This window comes from Pithys albifrons, chromosome 5, assembly GCF_047495875.1.
Source record: "Pithys albifrons albifrons isolate INPA30051 chromosome 5, PitAlb_v1, whole genome shotgun sequence".
Lineage (NCBI taxonomy): Eukaryota > Metazoa > Chordata > Aves > Passeriformes > Thamnophilidae > Pithys > Pithys albifrons.
Window position 1 is genome coordinate 28,503,667 of NC_092462.1, and position 14,998 is coordinate 28,518,664.

At 38.7% G+C, this 14,998-nt stretch overlaps 1 protein-coding gene across 1 annotated transcript in view; it reads left to right on the forward strand.

Annotated features, from left to right (window-relative positions):
* The first annotated feature begins 2,833 nt into the window (after positions 1–2,833).
* Positions 2,834–14,998, forward strand: part of CENPC (centromere protein C) — a 29,469-nt gene continuing 17,304 nt past the window's right edge. The window contains exons 1-12 of the mRNA XM_071556044.1: positions 2,834–2,909; positions 5,192–5,238; positions 6,168–6,229; positions 6,553–6,650; positions 7,713–7,803; positions 7,905–8,121; positions 9,012–9,215; positions 9,788–10,290; positions 10,941–11,769; positions 12,324–12,362; positions 13,567–13,640; positions 14,652–14,720. Coding sequence (XP_071412145.1) covers positions 2,898–2,909; positions 5,192–5,238; positions 6,168–6,229; positions 6,553–6,650; positions 7,713–7,803; positions 7,905–8,121; positions 9,012–9,215; positions 9,788–10,290; positions 10,941–11,769; positions 12,324–12,362; positions 13,567–13,640; positions 14,652–14,720 — 2,245 coding nt within the window. The 5' untranslated portion in view covers positions 2,834–2,897. The remainder of the gene's footprint in view (positions 2,910–5,191; positions 5,239–6,167; positions 6,230–6,552; positions 6,651–7,712; positions 7,804–7,904; positions 8,122–9,011; positions 9,216–9,787; positions 10,291–10,940; positions 11,770–12,323; positions 12,363–13,566; positions 13,641–14,651; positions 14,721–14,998) is intronic.

Here is a 14,998-nt window from a genome sequence, read left to right on the forward strand (position 1 = left end):
TTTTAAACTACCCAACATTTTGTTTTTTAAGAACTTCTTTTAGAGAAACTTTGTGAAACAGGAGAAGGTGGCTAAATTTAGAGTGCAGAGGAGGCACAAGCAGACAACAAGTTTCCACTTCTAAATAACAACTAAAATGTGTTTCACTGTGCCACTATTGGAATCTGAACTCTTAAGTGAAGTCACTAGTGCTGAGTATCACTTAAAGGTTTAGATCAAGTTGAAAACACTGTCACTTCTCACAAATGGAGACTGGGAAACAAAACTAAGAGTAAGTATACTCTGGTACATTAGTGTGGTGTTGACATCATGCTTATGCTTTTGAAATAAGCAGCATATAAAAATAGTAAAGTCTCAGTACTTTTCTAGAATTCCATATGACTCTCCTCAGGAGTTAAAGTAAACATTCAGATATAATGGTTACAATGTCTTTTATTAATGACAACACATACAACTTTGAGACCCTTGTCAAAAAGTGTGGGTCAAGGCTGGTGGGGATCTCAGCCAGAATTTACAGACATGGCTGTATCCCTGTGCTGTTCTTATTGCGTGTATCTGTTGAATCGGTGTTTGCTCTGTGGATGGTTTCTGCCCAGTTAAAAAGTTGCTTGTGGAAAAATTGGAAATGCACAATGTCTTTAGGTACTTGCTAGCAGACCTTTAAAATTTTTGGATATAAATTATCTAGGTTAAATCTTGAAACTAATAACATCAAGAGGACTTTATATAGAAGAACTGTGCATGTCAAGTGGCTCATTAAAACTTTTTCATGCTTTAAACATTTTTTGAACTGTTGATATGGAGAGTGAATGTATTTATATTGAAGGTTGTGCAGTGGAGCGAGCTGATTCAGTGTGAATTTGTGTTTGATACAGCCCTTTTCTCAATCTGTTCCTGCTTTTTATCAAAAATCTCAGCTGATGCTTGTCATGATGACACTAAAAGGGCTCAATCAAACTGGGCAAGTGAATTTTCAGGAGCTGGTCCTCCAGATTTCCAGCACTGTCACTACCAGTGCTACCAAGCTACAGACTTGTAGCATTTCTTGGAATCTGAGAACCATTTTCTTTTCTTTGGTGTTTTTCTGTTTTGGTTTGGGGTTTTTGGTTGGTTATTTTGTTTTTTCATTGTAACAAGAGCTTGTGTTTGTCTAGGACCATTTGATGCTCTGTACCTGTGGAGCAGCTAGAGCTAGCAGTCTTCCTGCAACACTGAAGAACTGTCTTTCCACTAGAACACTCTGAATACCTTTCCTTCAAAATGTTATTCTTTGAAAGCAATTGATTTGCAGGGATGAAGTTTTATATCAGCATTGAAGAACTTTCTTACTCAAATGCTTTCTTGAAGAATTTGCTCATCTTTACAGTAGCTTTCCCTGAATTTCTAGCATTCTTAACATAGATGCAGGAATGTTTGTATATGCAAAATGTATGTGTTTGTACATTGTACGTGCAAAATGTACATGTTTGTACATTTAGCACCCAGCTCAGCTGTTTTCTGTGGTTAGTCAACATGTTTTTTTAGTGTTAGGAGAAGTAAGGATTTGGTGTGAAGATCTTGCTACTGTTAACAAGACTGCTTTGGTGGATTTGATGGATCATCTAAGGCTTTATTTACTACACCATGAGTAAAAAGTAGATGTTTCCATCTTATTCTTGCACCCATTTCCTATGGAGGATGAATATGTGAATGTTTATTGAAAAAAAAGGAAAAAGCTATTCAAGAGCAGTGACTACATAGAAAGAACAACTCTGGCACTAGCTGGGCCTCTGTGAATGTGGAAACCCTGTTACCTCATCATGGCATCTCCCATCCTGAAATAACGTGGGTTGAGGTAGGCAAAGTGTTTGTGTGTCTGTCTGACTTATCAAACACAAGCAAAGGTTTTAGTTAAGTTCATGATCTTCATGTTGTCAATTTTACCTTGTGACTGAAACAATGTAGCTGTAGGGCAGCTGTTTGAAGAAAAGAGCTGAATTTCAGCCAAAAGCTGAAATTAGCTCATCACTGGTTGTACAGTTACAGAAAGCATATGTGCAGCAGAGTGCATCAGTATAAAACTTTGTCCAAAGGTTGATAAATTTTGACCAGAGAGCTTTGGAGTGTTCATACAAATGTATCTTTTTTGTGGTTGATGAAGAAGCTAGTGCAGGTGTTTATCCATGGAGAAGAAAGACTTAAGCTTAAAGGTGTGGTGAGTTACAGCATTGGTAACACCAGCAGAAGTGTCTTGCTCTGCAGTCAGTCATATTGCATGGCAAAAGTGAGATACAGCAAAGAAGTATTAACTTCCCACTTCTTGTAGCAACACATAAGCTTCAATTCCATAGAGAGGAAAAGCTGCAATTCCAACCTGATGTATGTGGAGCAGCACCAGCTTCACAAAGTGATGCTAAGTATTTTCATGAAAAGAAAGCACAAACTTGTTATGTTGTACTTTTATAAACACTGTGGGCTTTCCCCTAGGTGGTCAGGTAGAACAGGGATGGTGTTCCAGTCACAAGTGTGAGATAAAAAGCAGCAGTTAAACCCTGTATCTTGGGGCAGCGTTTTGCAGGCACTGAGGCACTGCAGCCTCATGGTCTCAAGCCCCTGATCTTTTGCTCATAGTCGAGCTCTTCACTAACGTTTTAAAGAAAGAATTGCAGCGCCTTTGGTGACGGTGGATGCTTTGTAGCGTTTGAAAACCTGAGGATTTAAACTGACGATTCCCGCGAGTGGAGAAAGAGCCGGGCCAGTGTCCGAAGGGAGGGGAAGGGAAGGGAAGGGCGGGGCGGGACAGCCGCTCCTACTGCGCAGGCGCCGCAGCGCGCGCGCCAAAAACGGAGGCCTTCGCCGCCAATCGGGGCGGGACGCTCGAAAGAGGCGCGTGGGGGGTGCGCGGACGCCCGGCCGGGATGGCGGCCTTGGTGAGAGAGCGCGGGAGCGGCGTGTGTGTGTGTGTGTGTGTGTGTGTGTGTGTGTGTGTGTGTGTGTGTGTGTGTGTGTGTGTGTGTGTCTGTGTCTGTGTCTGTGTGTGTGTCTGTGTCTGTGTGTGTGTGTGTGTCTGTGTGTGTGAGAGTGTCTGTCTGTCTGTGTGTGTGTCTGTGTGTCCGTGTCCGTGTCCGTGTGGTGTGGGCAGCGCCCGGTCCTTTCCGTAGCACCGGAGGCGCGGCCCACGGCGCGCTCCTGAGTGAGGGACGGGGCCGTCCTTCCGCTTCACTCTGGGGTCTTCCCCTTTTCCCTGAGGAGAGCGGGGCCGGGGCTGCTGCTCCGCGCTCCCCGGGGTCGGGGCTACTGGCACAGACGCCTGTGCTCCGAGGGCTGGTGTGTCGGGATCCCGTTCCCCTCAGGCTGCCTCTGGGGAGCCGCCTTCCACGAGCGAGGGGGCCCGTGAAGAGCCGGACACTCGTCCAGGCATGCGAGAGTCGTGCTCTTCTTAGGTGTTAAAACTGCATGTGTAGCGCCACACGAGAACAATGAAAACGAACTGTTGAAAGCACTTTTAGGTCCGTTGCAGGAGTTTTTAATCTCTTTAATGCGAAAGGCTGCCAGACAGCGGATTGTGCTGCACTCTGCTGCCAGGGAAGAAGTTTATGCCCGAGTGCCTGACTGACTGCGGGCTGTGGTTCTGTACAGTTTCTGAGGTGATGGCTTTTGGTCAGTTGTTTTCCCGTGTGACCTGGAGTTTCCTCCTGCCATGTTAAGCTTATGTTGAAAGTTTGCAGTGAATCAATCCATATGTGGTTTTGGTTATTTTTGTTACCAGAAGTAGTATCCAAAGAGGAATCGCAAAGAAGTGCAAAGTACTGTCACTATGGCAAACTTTAGAAAAATGTACTGAATTCTATTGTGATAGGACTAGATAATCTCCACACACTCACTTTTAAAATTTACACGAATGAGTAGGAGTTCATAGGTGTTATTTTGGCTATGATACAAGGACCCTTCAAGAAGGATTTTATCCGTTCTCCATAAAATCATATGGGATTTTGTATTAAGTTTTGATTTTAGCTTGTAGCAAGTTTGTCAATTATCTTAACCATGAAAAAGACAAAGAGGAATTTAACCCTGTAGCTGTAAGATGAACTTTAAGAAGTAAAACAAAAGCCATGTTTAGATTAGAAGCTGAGCAGTAAGAAGTAAATCAGAAAAGCTGTCTAGGTTGGGGCTTGAAGCTGTAACATTTTTTAGTTAAATACAGAGCAGCAGAGATAAGAGCAGTCCATTAAAGCTGTTAAAGAGTCACTTAAAATACAGTGCTTAACTTTGGGGAGGAGTTTTCAGTTGTAACTAAGTATATAAACCTGGAAACACAGAAGTCTCCTTGAACATGTCTTTGGTGGAATTATCCCCCATGTTCCCAGCACTGAATAAAAGGAAAGATTTTGTTGTATTCTGTTAGTTTTGTTTCTTAATTCAGCTAAACATTTACTTTTTTTGAGATGTTTTCCTGTCACATGTGTGAAATACTGCACTCTCCTTAGCTCTTGAATTTTTCTTGCCCTTTCTTCCTGTTTTTTTTCTCAATAGCCTTTGCCTATTCCCAAGTCCGGGTCTATATTTCATTTGTTGGAACAGAAGGTAACACTGATAATATGCAGCCGTTTGAATTATTCCTGCTCTAGTTGTGGTAGTAGTTGACTGGAGTCACGTTTGATATTTGAGTGACTTTGATTACATTCAGGTTACAAGTGTATGAGAAGGAATTAATGGAGGCTGTAGTTCTACCATGGCACAGCAATTTGCTCTCACTGCCTGTCAGTGTGGTCATGTCTGTGACAAACATAGGGTAAGAATCATCATGTGAGCAGTTAACACACAACAGCAGATGTGTTGTAGGGTTATGTCCTAGCCTGGTTTGTGGTAGTTCATTTCTCTTCCTTATTTAAAAGATCATTTCTTTAGTCATTACAGTTTTGTAAATGTTAACCAAATCCTTAGATTCTCTGTGATTTCTGTCATGGAAGTCTCCTCTAAGACTCTCTGACTTTCAAAGCAACAGATGCTCTGATGGTTCTTGTGGAAAGCTGAACTTCTGGCAGTTGTTACAGGGGTTATAGCTACTATGGCATTCTAAGAAAAAGAGGGCTGCAGTAATTCCCACTCTCCCCCTAGTTCAAGATGGTTTGAGAATCCCTGAGATCTGCTTTCTTGGTTTTCTGTCAAGTGTCATTATGCTGAGTAAAAACTGATTCTTATTTCTTCACAGAATCATTTAAAAAAAGACTACAGAGCAAGATTCTGCCATGGAGGAGGGTAATTTGCATTTAAAATTTTATTCTTCGATTCTGGAAAGCTCATGTGGATTTTTATCTGTGAGCATAATGTCAAAGCTATATGGTGTATCCTGTTAAACTGGCCATGTGATGTTTCCCAAGTTTCTTGTATTTCTTAGTGGTGGGAGGGAGCAAACTGTTGGGGCACAAACCCCCAAGGTTTTCCTTTGCATTCCTTTGCTGAGGCAGCAAACTATGGTGTACCTATACTTAAGGTATCCCTAGCCAGGCTTCCTGAGTATGGAAGGAGTATTCTGTGCAGATATTTTGCCTTTCAAGAAATGGAGAAATGAAGCCCACACAGAGTTCAAGCATATTGGGGCCTTGCCTGGTAAATGTTAGAGATGAGGTGGAGTATTTGCAGAGCTGTAGCACTCTTTAAAGGCATGTCAGAAGTCCATGAGCTTTTTGTTACTGGAATCTAATTTTAGACCTGCATTTCATGAGCTTACCAAATATACTAAATTAGCTGTTTTTAAAGGTGTATAATGATGTAACACTCCATGGCTTTTTTAGTGTTATTCTGGTTTTGATCAATATGGTCTGCCTAGTGAATCACTCACTTCTGCCTAAAAAAAATAATTATTTCAAGAGAGACTCTATTCATCCCAAAGCTCTCTTACCTCAGGGCTGTTGCAGTAGTTGTGTGTTTTCTTGTGTGTGGAGAGAATTCTTCATACTCATCATAATCTGTGGTAGTGAGGCTTTTTTCCCTGGTATTCTGATTTAGATAAGTTTCTTTGCAGATATCTATGCATGAAAATGGTAGATAAAAATATATTAGAGCTGGGGCTGGGGGAAATTATGATCTAAAATATTGGGAAGTAAGAACTTTGCTGCTTTAATATTTCTGGGATAGGAACATTGGATATCTTGATTTAAAATGTTTTTTTTCCCTTTTCTTTCTAGAAATAAGATTGATGTACAGCCAGGTCAAAACGTACTGAAACTCATACAAGATTGTTTTGAAAGTAAGGTCTTATTTCATGTTTTGCTTAATTTTCAGGTAAAAGAAAAAGAACCAATTTCTTCCTTGTATCATATTTAGTGGGAAGTAAATAGCAATTAAAAATAGAGATAAAAGAGATAAAGTCTTTCTCTGGATTTGTAGGAGCACCCCTGTCCTACCTGCTTAAAACTGTATCTTAGCTGTGTTACAAAGGTAATCTTTCCTGAGTAGCTTATTCCTTTCTTATTTGGATTTATGTGACCTTAACTAGCCTCAGCAACTTGTTAAAATAAATGAGAACTGGACAATTTCAAGATTCTCATATTTATCATTTTTATTTCATAGGTTGCAGCAATGATTTTACAATAACCTCTCCAAATGTAACCCGTTTCTCAACTCATTCTGTCAAAAATGAGAAAAGGACTTCAGTGCAGAGCCAAAGGGTAAGTTAGTTATGGCAGTGTCACAGTGGAGCATTGAGTACATGTTTAGTTCTGTAGGTTTTAGTTCTGTGTGAACATTGAATAAGCTCCATATGCTACTTGTAACAGTATACAGCCTGTCATTTAACCATCTGTAATTGTTGTTGATATTTTTTTCTTAGTTTGTTGTGTTCTAACAGTAAATATTCCATAACTAGATTTTTTTATAGCTTATTTTCTAGTTTTTTTTTTTCTAATGAAAGGCTTTTCAGGTTTTTGTCCAGGATAGTTAAATTTCTCATGATCTCAGACTGGAGCATTCTGCCTTATTACTGGTGGTGGGTATGGCTGTCTTTGACTCCACTGGACTTGGTTTTGTTCACTTTACTAGATATACGGACACAGTTCTTAGCTAAATGTTGGACAGTAAAATGGAAAGGTGATGCTTATATAAAAGCAACTTGTTAACTCCTGATGAATAGTTATCTGTGCATTAACTTTGTATATCTGTATCTTTGTTGAAGAGTGGAAACAAGTTGAAGGTCTTATGAGTTTGCTGGGAGAATGATGCCAGCAATCTAGTTTGTATATTTAATTTTAATGTTTTGCTTCTATTTTTTTTTAAATAGGATTTCCGTTAATGTCGGGATTTACAACAGGGATCCTTTATGATGGTCTTTGTTTACTTTAGTTGAATGTTAGAATACCATATAATGTCAAAGCAATTCTTGCAAAATCTTAATCTGTCTTCATAAAGGTGAATTAAGTTGTTTAAATTAATTCATTCTAATGAAAAGAGTAAATAGCTTGCCTGGAGACTAGCAGGATGTCTGTTTAAAGCTGCATGTAGATTTTTACTATATGCACTGTTTTTTCTGTTGTTTGAAATTTACAGTTACTTTTAGAAAGACGTGCATGACAGAAAGCTGAAGTGTTTAGTTAAAGTAGAACAGTGATTCTCATGAGTATGAATCAAGGGAAAGAAATAATATCATATTCTATAGAAATTTATAATCCTGTCAAAATACTGTTGCTTCATCAAATGTTTTACTTTATCTCATTATTCATTATCAACTATGACAGTCAAAGGCAGGATCAACCGACTCTGTGAAAAGAGCCTGTAATTCTCCAGAACCCTCACCTACATCACTGCTAACACCAGTCAGCAGCAGAGGTTGGTCCTGCTCTTATTGAATTAAAGTTTTTTTTTGTAATTATTTCTTGAGCTTTTGTAAGGTTTTGAGTAGAAGTAAACCTGTTCTATATATATGGCAGGACAGCCATGCGAATCACCCCTGAAGACTGCAACGCATGATAATGTAGTTGCCCCTGAAAAAACAGTGTCTCCTGTGTCTAAAAGCAAAAAAAGTACATTAAAAGATGTTGAAGCACTCTGCCAAAGTCCTGCCAGGCTTTTGGACCCTGAGGATGATCACAGGTCTGTTGGATCACCTTTTCCTGTGGAGAAAGCAAAAAGTTCTTCTGTAGTTAAGTAAGTAGAGCTGAACATGGTTGTGAGTGTTATAATGCCTGTGTTCCCCCCACCTCAGGGTAAATTACCACAGTGGTTTTGATAAATTATGAGTTTGGATTGTGAACTCATAAAAAATAATTCCAAGCTTTTTAGAAAATTTCCATATCTGGGTTTAGAAAGGGCAGAATTATTTTTTATTAAATATTCTGGTGATAACTGGAGTATGCAAGTGTAGAAGTCTGTCAAAATAGACTTGAACTCTGCTGAAAAGTTCACCAAAGTATCAGCTTCTCAAATAGTCTAAACTTTTTCAGTGAATCCTATTGATAATGTTGACCTTGGAAGTTAACAAGAATTTTTCAAAGTAGAAATGAGCAGTTATCATTCTTCTTGCTCTGAATATACAAATGTTTTATACGAAATAGATCAACTTGAATTGTGATTTTATCTCCTCACTGGAAAATTTGAAGGCCAACTGCTGTACTGGCCAGTGGTCCTGGCCACAGTTCTGCTGTCCTGGAGGACTGAATGTCTGGGGTAGATCATAGAGATGGACTGACACTGATCCCATGGACTCCCATTGGTGGAGTGAGATTGGGAAGACATTGCATCTTCGGTCTAGGAAATCTGACAATTTCTGAAGGACATTCTCCTAAAACTAGGAATTTGTCTTGCTGAGCAGCCGTCACTTTGATCAGGAATCACCAGCTGACTCTGTTGCCTTTGGACATTTGCTACTAGGCTGGGAAGTACCACAGCTCTAAACTGTGTTCCAGCAAATTACCAAAGGGGACCTCACTCATAAAAAGTGAGTCACTGTCAGCAGGAGCATCTCTTCATCCTCACCATACTTTATTTTGCACAGAAGATTTATAGCAGTATGTTTGAATGCTGTTTCTCATACACAGATTGTGTTTTGATGGATGGAATACGCCTCCTGCAGCAAAGAGCTGTGGGGAAGTTGAACATTTGGAAGGACCTCAGACTGGGAGAGATGAGCAGATTGTTCTTGCACGAGGAACAGAACCTGTTGCTACGTCTTCTGTGCAGAAAGAGAAGACTTTCTCTTCAGCTCTCTTAGCAGCTGTCGCAACAGGAACATGTCGACAGAGGTTTGTTTTGAGACTTAATATGGAACATGATTTGCTATTAAAATAACCTGGGTCTGAATACTGGAACAACATTCTTTTATCTACAGAGTCTGAGAGCGTGTTTTGGAGTAGTCCAACATTACTTAAAAATGCCACTTGAGAAAGTATTTGGTTGTTTCAAAATTTTATGCTGTTAGGATTTAACAGTGCTCTTGGTTTTGCCTGCCAGTAAAAAAGTATGCTGAATCGTGTTTCAGATTGAGCCTGAGATGTTTTGATTGGTGGGCTGGAGGATTCAGGAAAACCTTGTGTGCTTTTGAAGTTTTCAGAGAGCAAGCAGTCTTTTTCAGCTAATCTGGATCTGACTGGTTACATAGGAATTTGACTGTCCAGCATCTGTCCAAAGCAAGAAGCAGGCCTTGTGCTCTGTTTGGAACCTTAAAGAGCAATAAATGATGAACTTCATAATAATTCTTCCAGAGAATGTTCTGTACTGCGTTTAGGTGTTCTGGAGTTACTACTTGATTTGAAAGATTGAAAGTCAGTTTACCCCACCGCCCAAAATCATTTATCATTGTCCCTCCTTTCTGTAGATATTCAACCTGGCTATCACCCCCATCACCACCTCCTCCTGTGAAAGACCAAGATACAGAAATTGAAAATGAATGTGAATTTTTAATTGATGAATCAGGTGGTGCATCTTTTACTTCTTGGATTTCAATACCCAGTAAGAACAAAAAATCAAAAAAAGATGGCTCTGCAACTCCTCATTCTAAATCTCAGCCCTCTGAAAAGAAGACACAGAGTAAGAAAGGCGGCTCTGCAACTCCTCGTTCTAAATCTCAGCCCTCTGAAAAGAAGACACAGAGTAAGAAAGGCGGCTCTGCAACTCCTCGTTCTAAATCTCAGCCCTCTGAAAAGAAGACACAGAGTAAGAAAGGCAAGAACAGAAAAGCACAGGTTGAAGCTCTTGAACTGAGACTGGATCATTTGGATGTTGGAGCATTTGACTTCAAAGGAGTGTCAGAACCGGATCCAGTCTCTGATGGTGAAGGAGATGTTCTTAAATCTCAAAGCAAAAAGAATACTTACACAGGTAAGTTATTTAACAGCTCTTAGACTTTTCCTTCCAGTTAATATTGCTGGATTATTTTGTGGTGTTTTATTAGGAAATTATAATAAAATAGATGAGAGACATTATTGGATTCCTTTTTGATGTTTCAGTTGCACAGTTAGATTTGGATGTATATGAAGCAGTGAGACAGAGTGCTTTCACTCTTTTCCCACCCCCTTTGCCCTTCCTGTTAGCACATAAAAATTAATTTAGCAATGTCACCTTTTTTAAGAGCAGGCATAGAAGATGAGTATCCACAAACTTTTTCTCTTCTCTCTGTAAAAAGTAGGTTAAAGTATGTGCTTTGAATTGAAAGGGATTGGGTTTTAGGAATTATTTGTGAAGGTTTTGTAGCAGGAAACACTGAAAACTGGAAAGCAAACTAAATGAAACATTTCTGTCCCCCTTTATTTCTGTTAGGAAATACTGAAGTACACCAAAAAGTTTTTTATACGCTGTAGTTCAGAGAAAGCCTTTTAGCCATCAGGGAAAAACCTGGTTTTGTGATACATTTTTTTGTTTGTTTTCCTATTTTGATTCTTTGGTTTATTTTTATGCATTCAGATGTCAATTTGTAACTTCAGGTTTAATAGGGAAAGGTATTAATGTCCAAATACTTTGTGTATTGATAGGAAAGACTAAAAAGGGTGCACTTTGGCAAGACTCTCCAAACCAGAAAAAGAACACATCCTGGGAATCAGAAGCTGAAGAACTGATATCACGGTCTGGATTGGAAAGAGAGGTATCTGATGCAGGACAGTGTAAAACAAGGATGCTGCCAAGTGAAGATTTGTCTGTGAACTCATCTGGGCATCAGCAAAAGCGGACTGTGTCTCCAAAAAAGTCTCTCAAGTCTTCCAAGAATCTGCAGTCACCTTCAAAAGCTTCTCAGCATTTAGATAAGCCGAAACTTCCAAAAGTTAAAGTAGCTAAGAAAGTGGCAGTAAGTCCAAAGAAGAGGCTTAAAAAATCTCTCCAGAAAAGCAGTAATAAAAATCTTCGATTACAAAGAAGGGGGAGTTCTGGCAATGAACCTGGTGAAGAAAAGCTTGAAAGAGATCCTGTAAAAATGAGTGATGTGTGTACCACACCCTTGCATCAGAGATTGGAGACTCCTGTGAATCAGAAGTTGACTGTGTCTAAAAAGCGTGAAAATGTATTGCACGCATTGGAGTCACCTGATGGTGCAAATAACCAAACTCCTGTAAAAGCACCACAGAGTCCCATGGACAGTGTGAAGAATTCTGGCAAGAAACGGTTGCCAGCTAAGTATTCAGGGAAGATACCCAAAAAGGTTCGTCGCAGAACCAATAAAGCTGTTTGCCCAAGCCCTGAGGATACTGAGTCTCAAACAGATTCTGATAGCTCTTCTGTACAAGACAAGGCAAATAAAACCCAGAAATTATCAGATGTAAAAATCAAAAATAACAAAAGGAAACCTAACAGGCAACATGGACCAGAGTAAGCTTTTTATGTGATTCCTTACAAGTGTGGTATAACGTGGCAGATAATTAAACACATTCTGTTAACTTTTAAGCTAAAATGGCCCAATTGAACTATGCGATAATTTCAGACATTGAATTGTTAACAGACAAACCAATTCTCAAATGTGGGTGCCAAATCTAATGACTTACATGAGGAAGCTTGTGCTGGTTAAACTGTCCTCATGAGATTTGCATAGCAGATCCAGTTTAACACAATCCCACCACCCACAGAGTACCTTCACTGTCAGGTTTGTTACTTTTTTAAATTAAATTTAGAAAATACAGAATTTAATTCTTCAGCTGTATATATTTTTGTGAAAGTAACTTTCTAATAATTGGCAATCTAAAGACAAAGTTTAAGGAGTCTAAAACTAGTTTATAATAATTGTTCTTTGCATTGCTCTTTAATTTTTTTTAGTGTCTTTTTATGATTTTGTTTAGCAAGTAAAATTTATTGACCTAAAGGTTCCCTTCATTAAGTAAAATTGACTTAACACTAAATGTACTAAGATTCACTTTTTTCTCTTCTAGAGATTCTTTTGCAGCTAAGGAGTCTCTGAATTATGAAAGGTAATTTCTTGAGTTGTCTGAAAACCTTGAATTTAATCCCACTTTCTGACCCTCTGAGACAGAACAGTTTGATACTACTGCTCTACCAATGAAGCACCTGGTAGAAAAGGATTGTGATTCATGCTTGAGAGTTTTAAATACTATGCTAATACAGTTAACAAATGAGTAAAATTTTTCTTCCTGTTATGAATAAGGGGTCATAGTAAGTTTCTTGCCTTTGGGGATTTTTTTCCTTTGAGGCTTCCTTCCACATTAGTGTGTGATTTTGGAACAGAAACGCCAGTGCTCCTGTAACTAGTAAAAGCTGTACTAATGAAGTTGCTGTTAAGTGGGGTATAGAACTGTATCTACAATCCAAACTTAGTGAACGTGGATGGACATGTGTCTTTCCCTTTGTGGAATGGGAACTTAATAACAAAGCAAACAGGAGTGGCAATCTGTAAATTTATTGAATTCTTAATCAGTCATTCTGCTGAAAAATTTGGGGTGTTTAGTTATAAGGGAGCCTACTGCAGATTTGGACAAATTTGTTGTGTATGCTAATGTAGATAATTGAAATGCATCTTTTGGAGTTTAGTTGAATAACAACTGAACTTCAGTGGCACAGTAAAAGCAGTGAAGCGCAGCCACAGGTGGAGGAAGAAGAAGGGTTAAGAGTACTTACTGATGCTAAGGTTGTAAGAGAAGTCCTGTTACCCGTGCTTTGATTGTTAGAGAATGTCTGGTGGAATTACACATGTAGATTATTGTCATATTATGGGGCAGATTTTGTGACAGAATACACATTACAGATGAAAACTGTTTTACTATTCGTTCCTTACAGTATGCAAAACATTTCTTTATAGCACTTCTGTAATTATGATATATGGAAAACAGTTTGAAAGGTAATGCTACAGAAGAAGATCTCTTTATTCTGGAAGGGAGAAAAAAAGAAAAAGCTTAGTGAAATCTGTTTAGAGATGTGAACACTAATTTTTCTGCCTGATGACTGAGTAGAGGATCAGTTGACAAATTTCAGGCCTGTGATTTCTAACTAGCAGTCATTTGCTTTAGTGTCTAATCAATATAGACAGGTGTTTAAAAGAAAAATAAAACCCAGCCCATATGATCTGATAAAAATTTAAATTTGCTATTCCTGGTAATGCTGTGATGTTCCTTTGACATTTAACACGTTTAAGAAGGTATATTTTCTATTCCTTTGCAGTGGGCCTGTTCTAGAACACTGTGATAAATTTGCTTCCAGCAGTAAGTCTTGTGAACAGGATGATGCATCTTCAGGTATTGTTTAAAGTTGGTACTTTCTTACATTTTATGTATAAGTTTCTTATAAACTGTAACTGATGGTTCAGTAATACCTGTTGTATTCAGCTTGTCCAGAACAAGTGCAGATTTATTGGCTGTGGTTATGTTTCTGTCCAAGTGGTACAGGATTGCCAGCTTTAGGTTGTGTTAGCTTTGGAAGGACAAGCCCTCCATGGTTTGGCATCAGACCTACCAGGATAAAGTTATCCCTCAGAAATACTTTGAACAAAATTTTCAGGCTCAGTTTGTACCAGCTTGATATGTTGCCATGTGACGGTACTATATGCAGTCACCTCAGGCCACCCTGGACCCATTGTAGAGCCTGATGGAGTCATGGCCTGTTCACCTAAGAATATTTTGGTCTGGTGTTTTTTTGTTTGTTTGGATTGGTTTGTGTGGTTTATTTTTGGGACTTTTTGTGGGTTTTTTTAGTGTTTGTTTGTTTTATTCATTTGATTTTGGTTTTAAGTTTCACTGTAGGAGTTAGTTGCTCATGTTGTATAATAATGAACATCAACCCTGGAGATAAAAAGTCTTTTCATTAGTGTTTTAGAGCCAAAAGTGAATATGTCAAAGTTATTAGTTCATGCAATGCTTTCTTTAGAGACCTGGTTTTGTGCCTGTTCCAGTAAGAAGTTTGGTTGGAAGTGAGGTTTGAGTGATATAAAGCTGAATGAGCTTGCACTTTGATCAATAAAATTATGTGTATAGTTATAATTTGCCAATGTTTGTTTTATCAAGAGAAGTAGGTCTGAAGAATATTTACTTGAATGTATATTTTTCATTAATTTTCAAGCTTACTCTGTTTTAAAACTGATTAGATATACTGTTTATTTACATTGGGTTTCATATATGTTTATAGCAAAAGGTTTCAGTGGGAACACTGTCGTTGGGGCTTCAGTTTGTTACCTTTGATTGCTTCTAATATTCAATAAAAGTCAGGAATAGTAAATGCCTATGATGGTGGGTTTTTGAATGTGTTTACAGATAATTCTGAAGACTTGAATTATAAATTGAGAGAGTTGTTATCAGACGACATAGCAAGGCAGAAAGTAGGTAAGGTTATTTTAAAATACTATAATCTAAATGTGTAAATGCAAGTGCATTTTCAGCTTAATGTAAACTGCTGAAGGAGACTGGCACTGCAGCTGTACATTGAGCTACCTTCACTGTATGTATTCTTAAGCAATTGAGTCAAGACAAGCTTCCAGATCTGTGAGAACAGTAAGAGTTTGAATAAGGTTTACGTAGTATAATTGAGGGTGCAAATAACCTGCCCTCTGTGATGATCTGAGTGCTGATAGGATGGAACAATGGGCATGCAGTTGATTGTA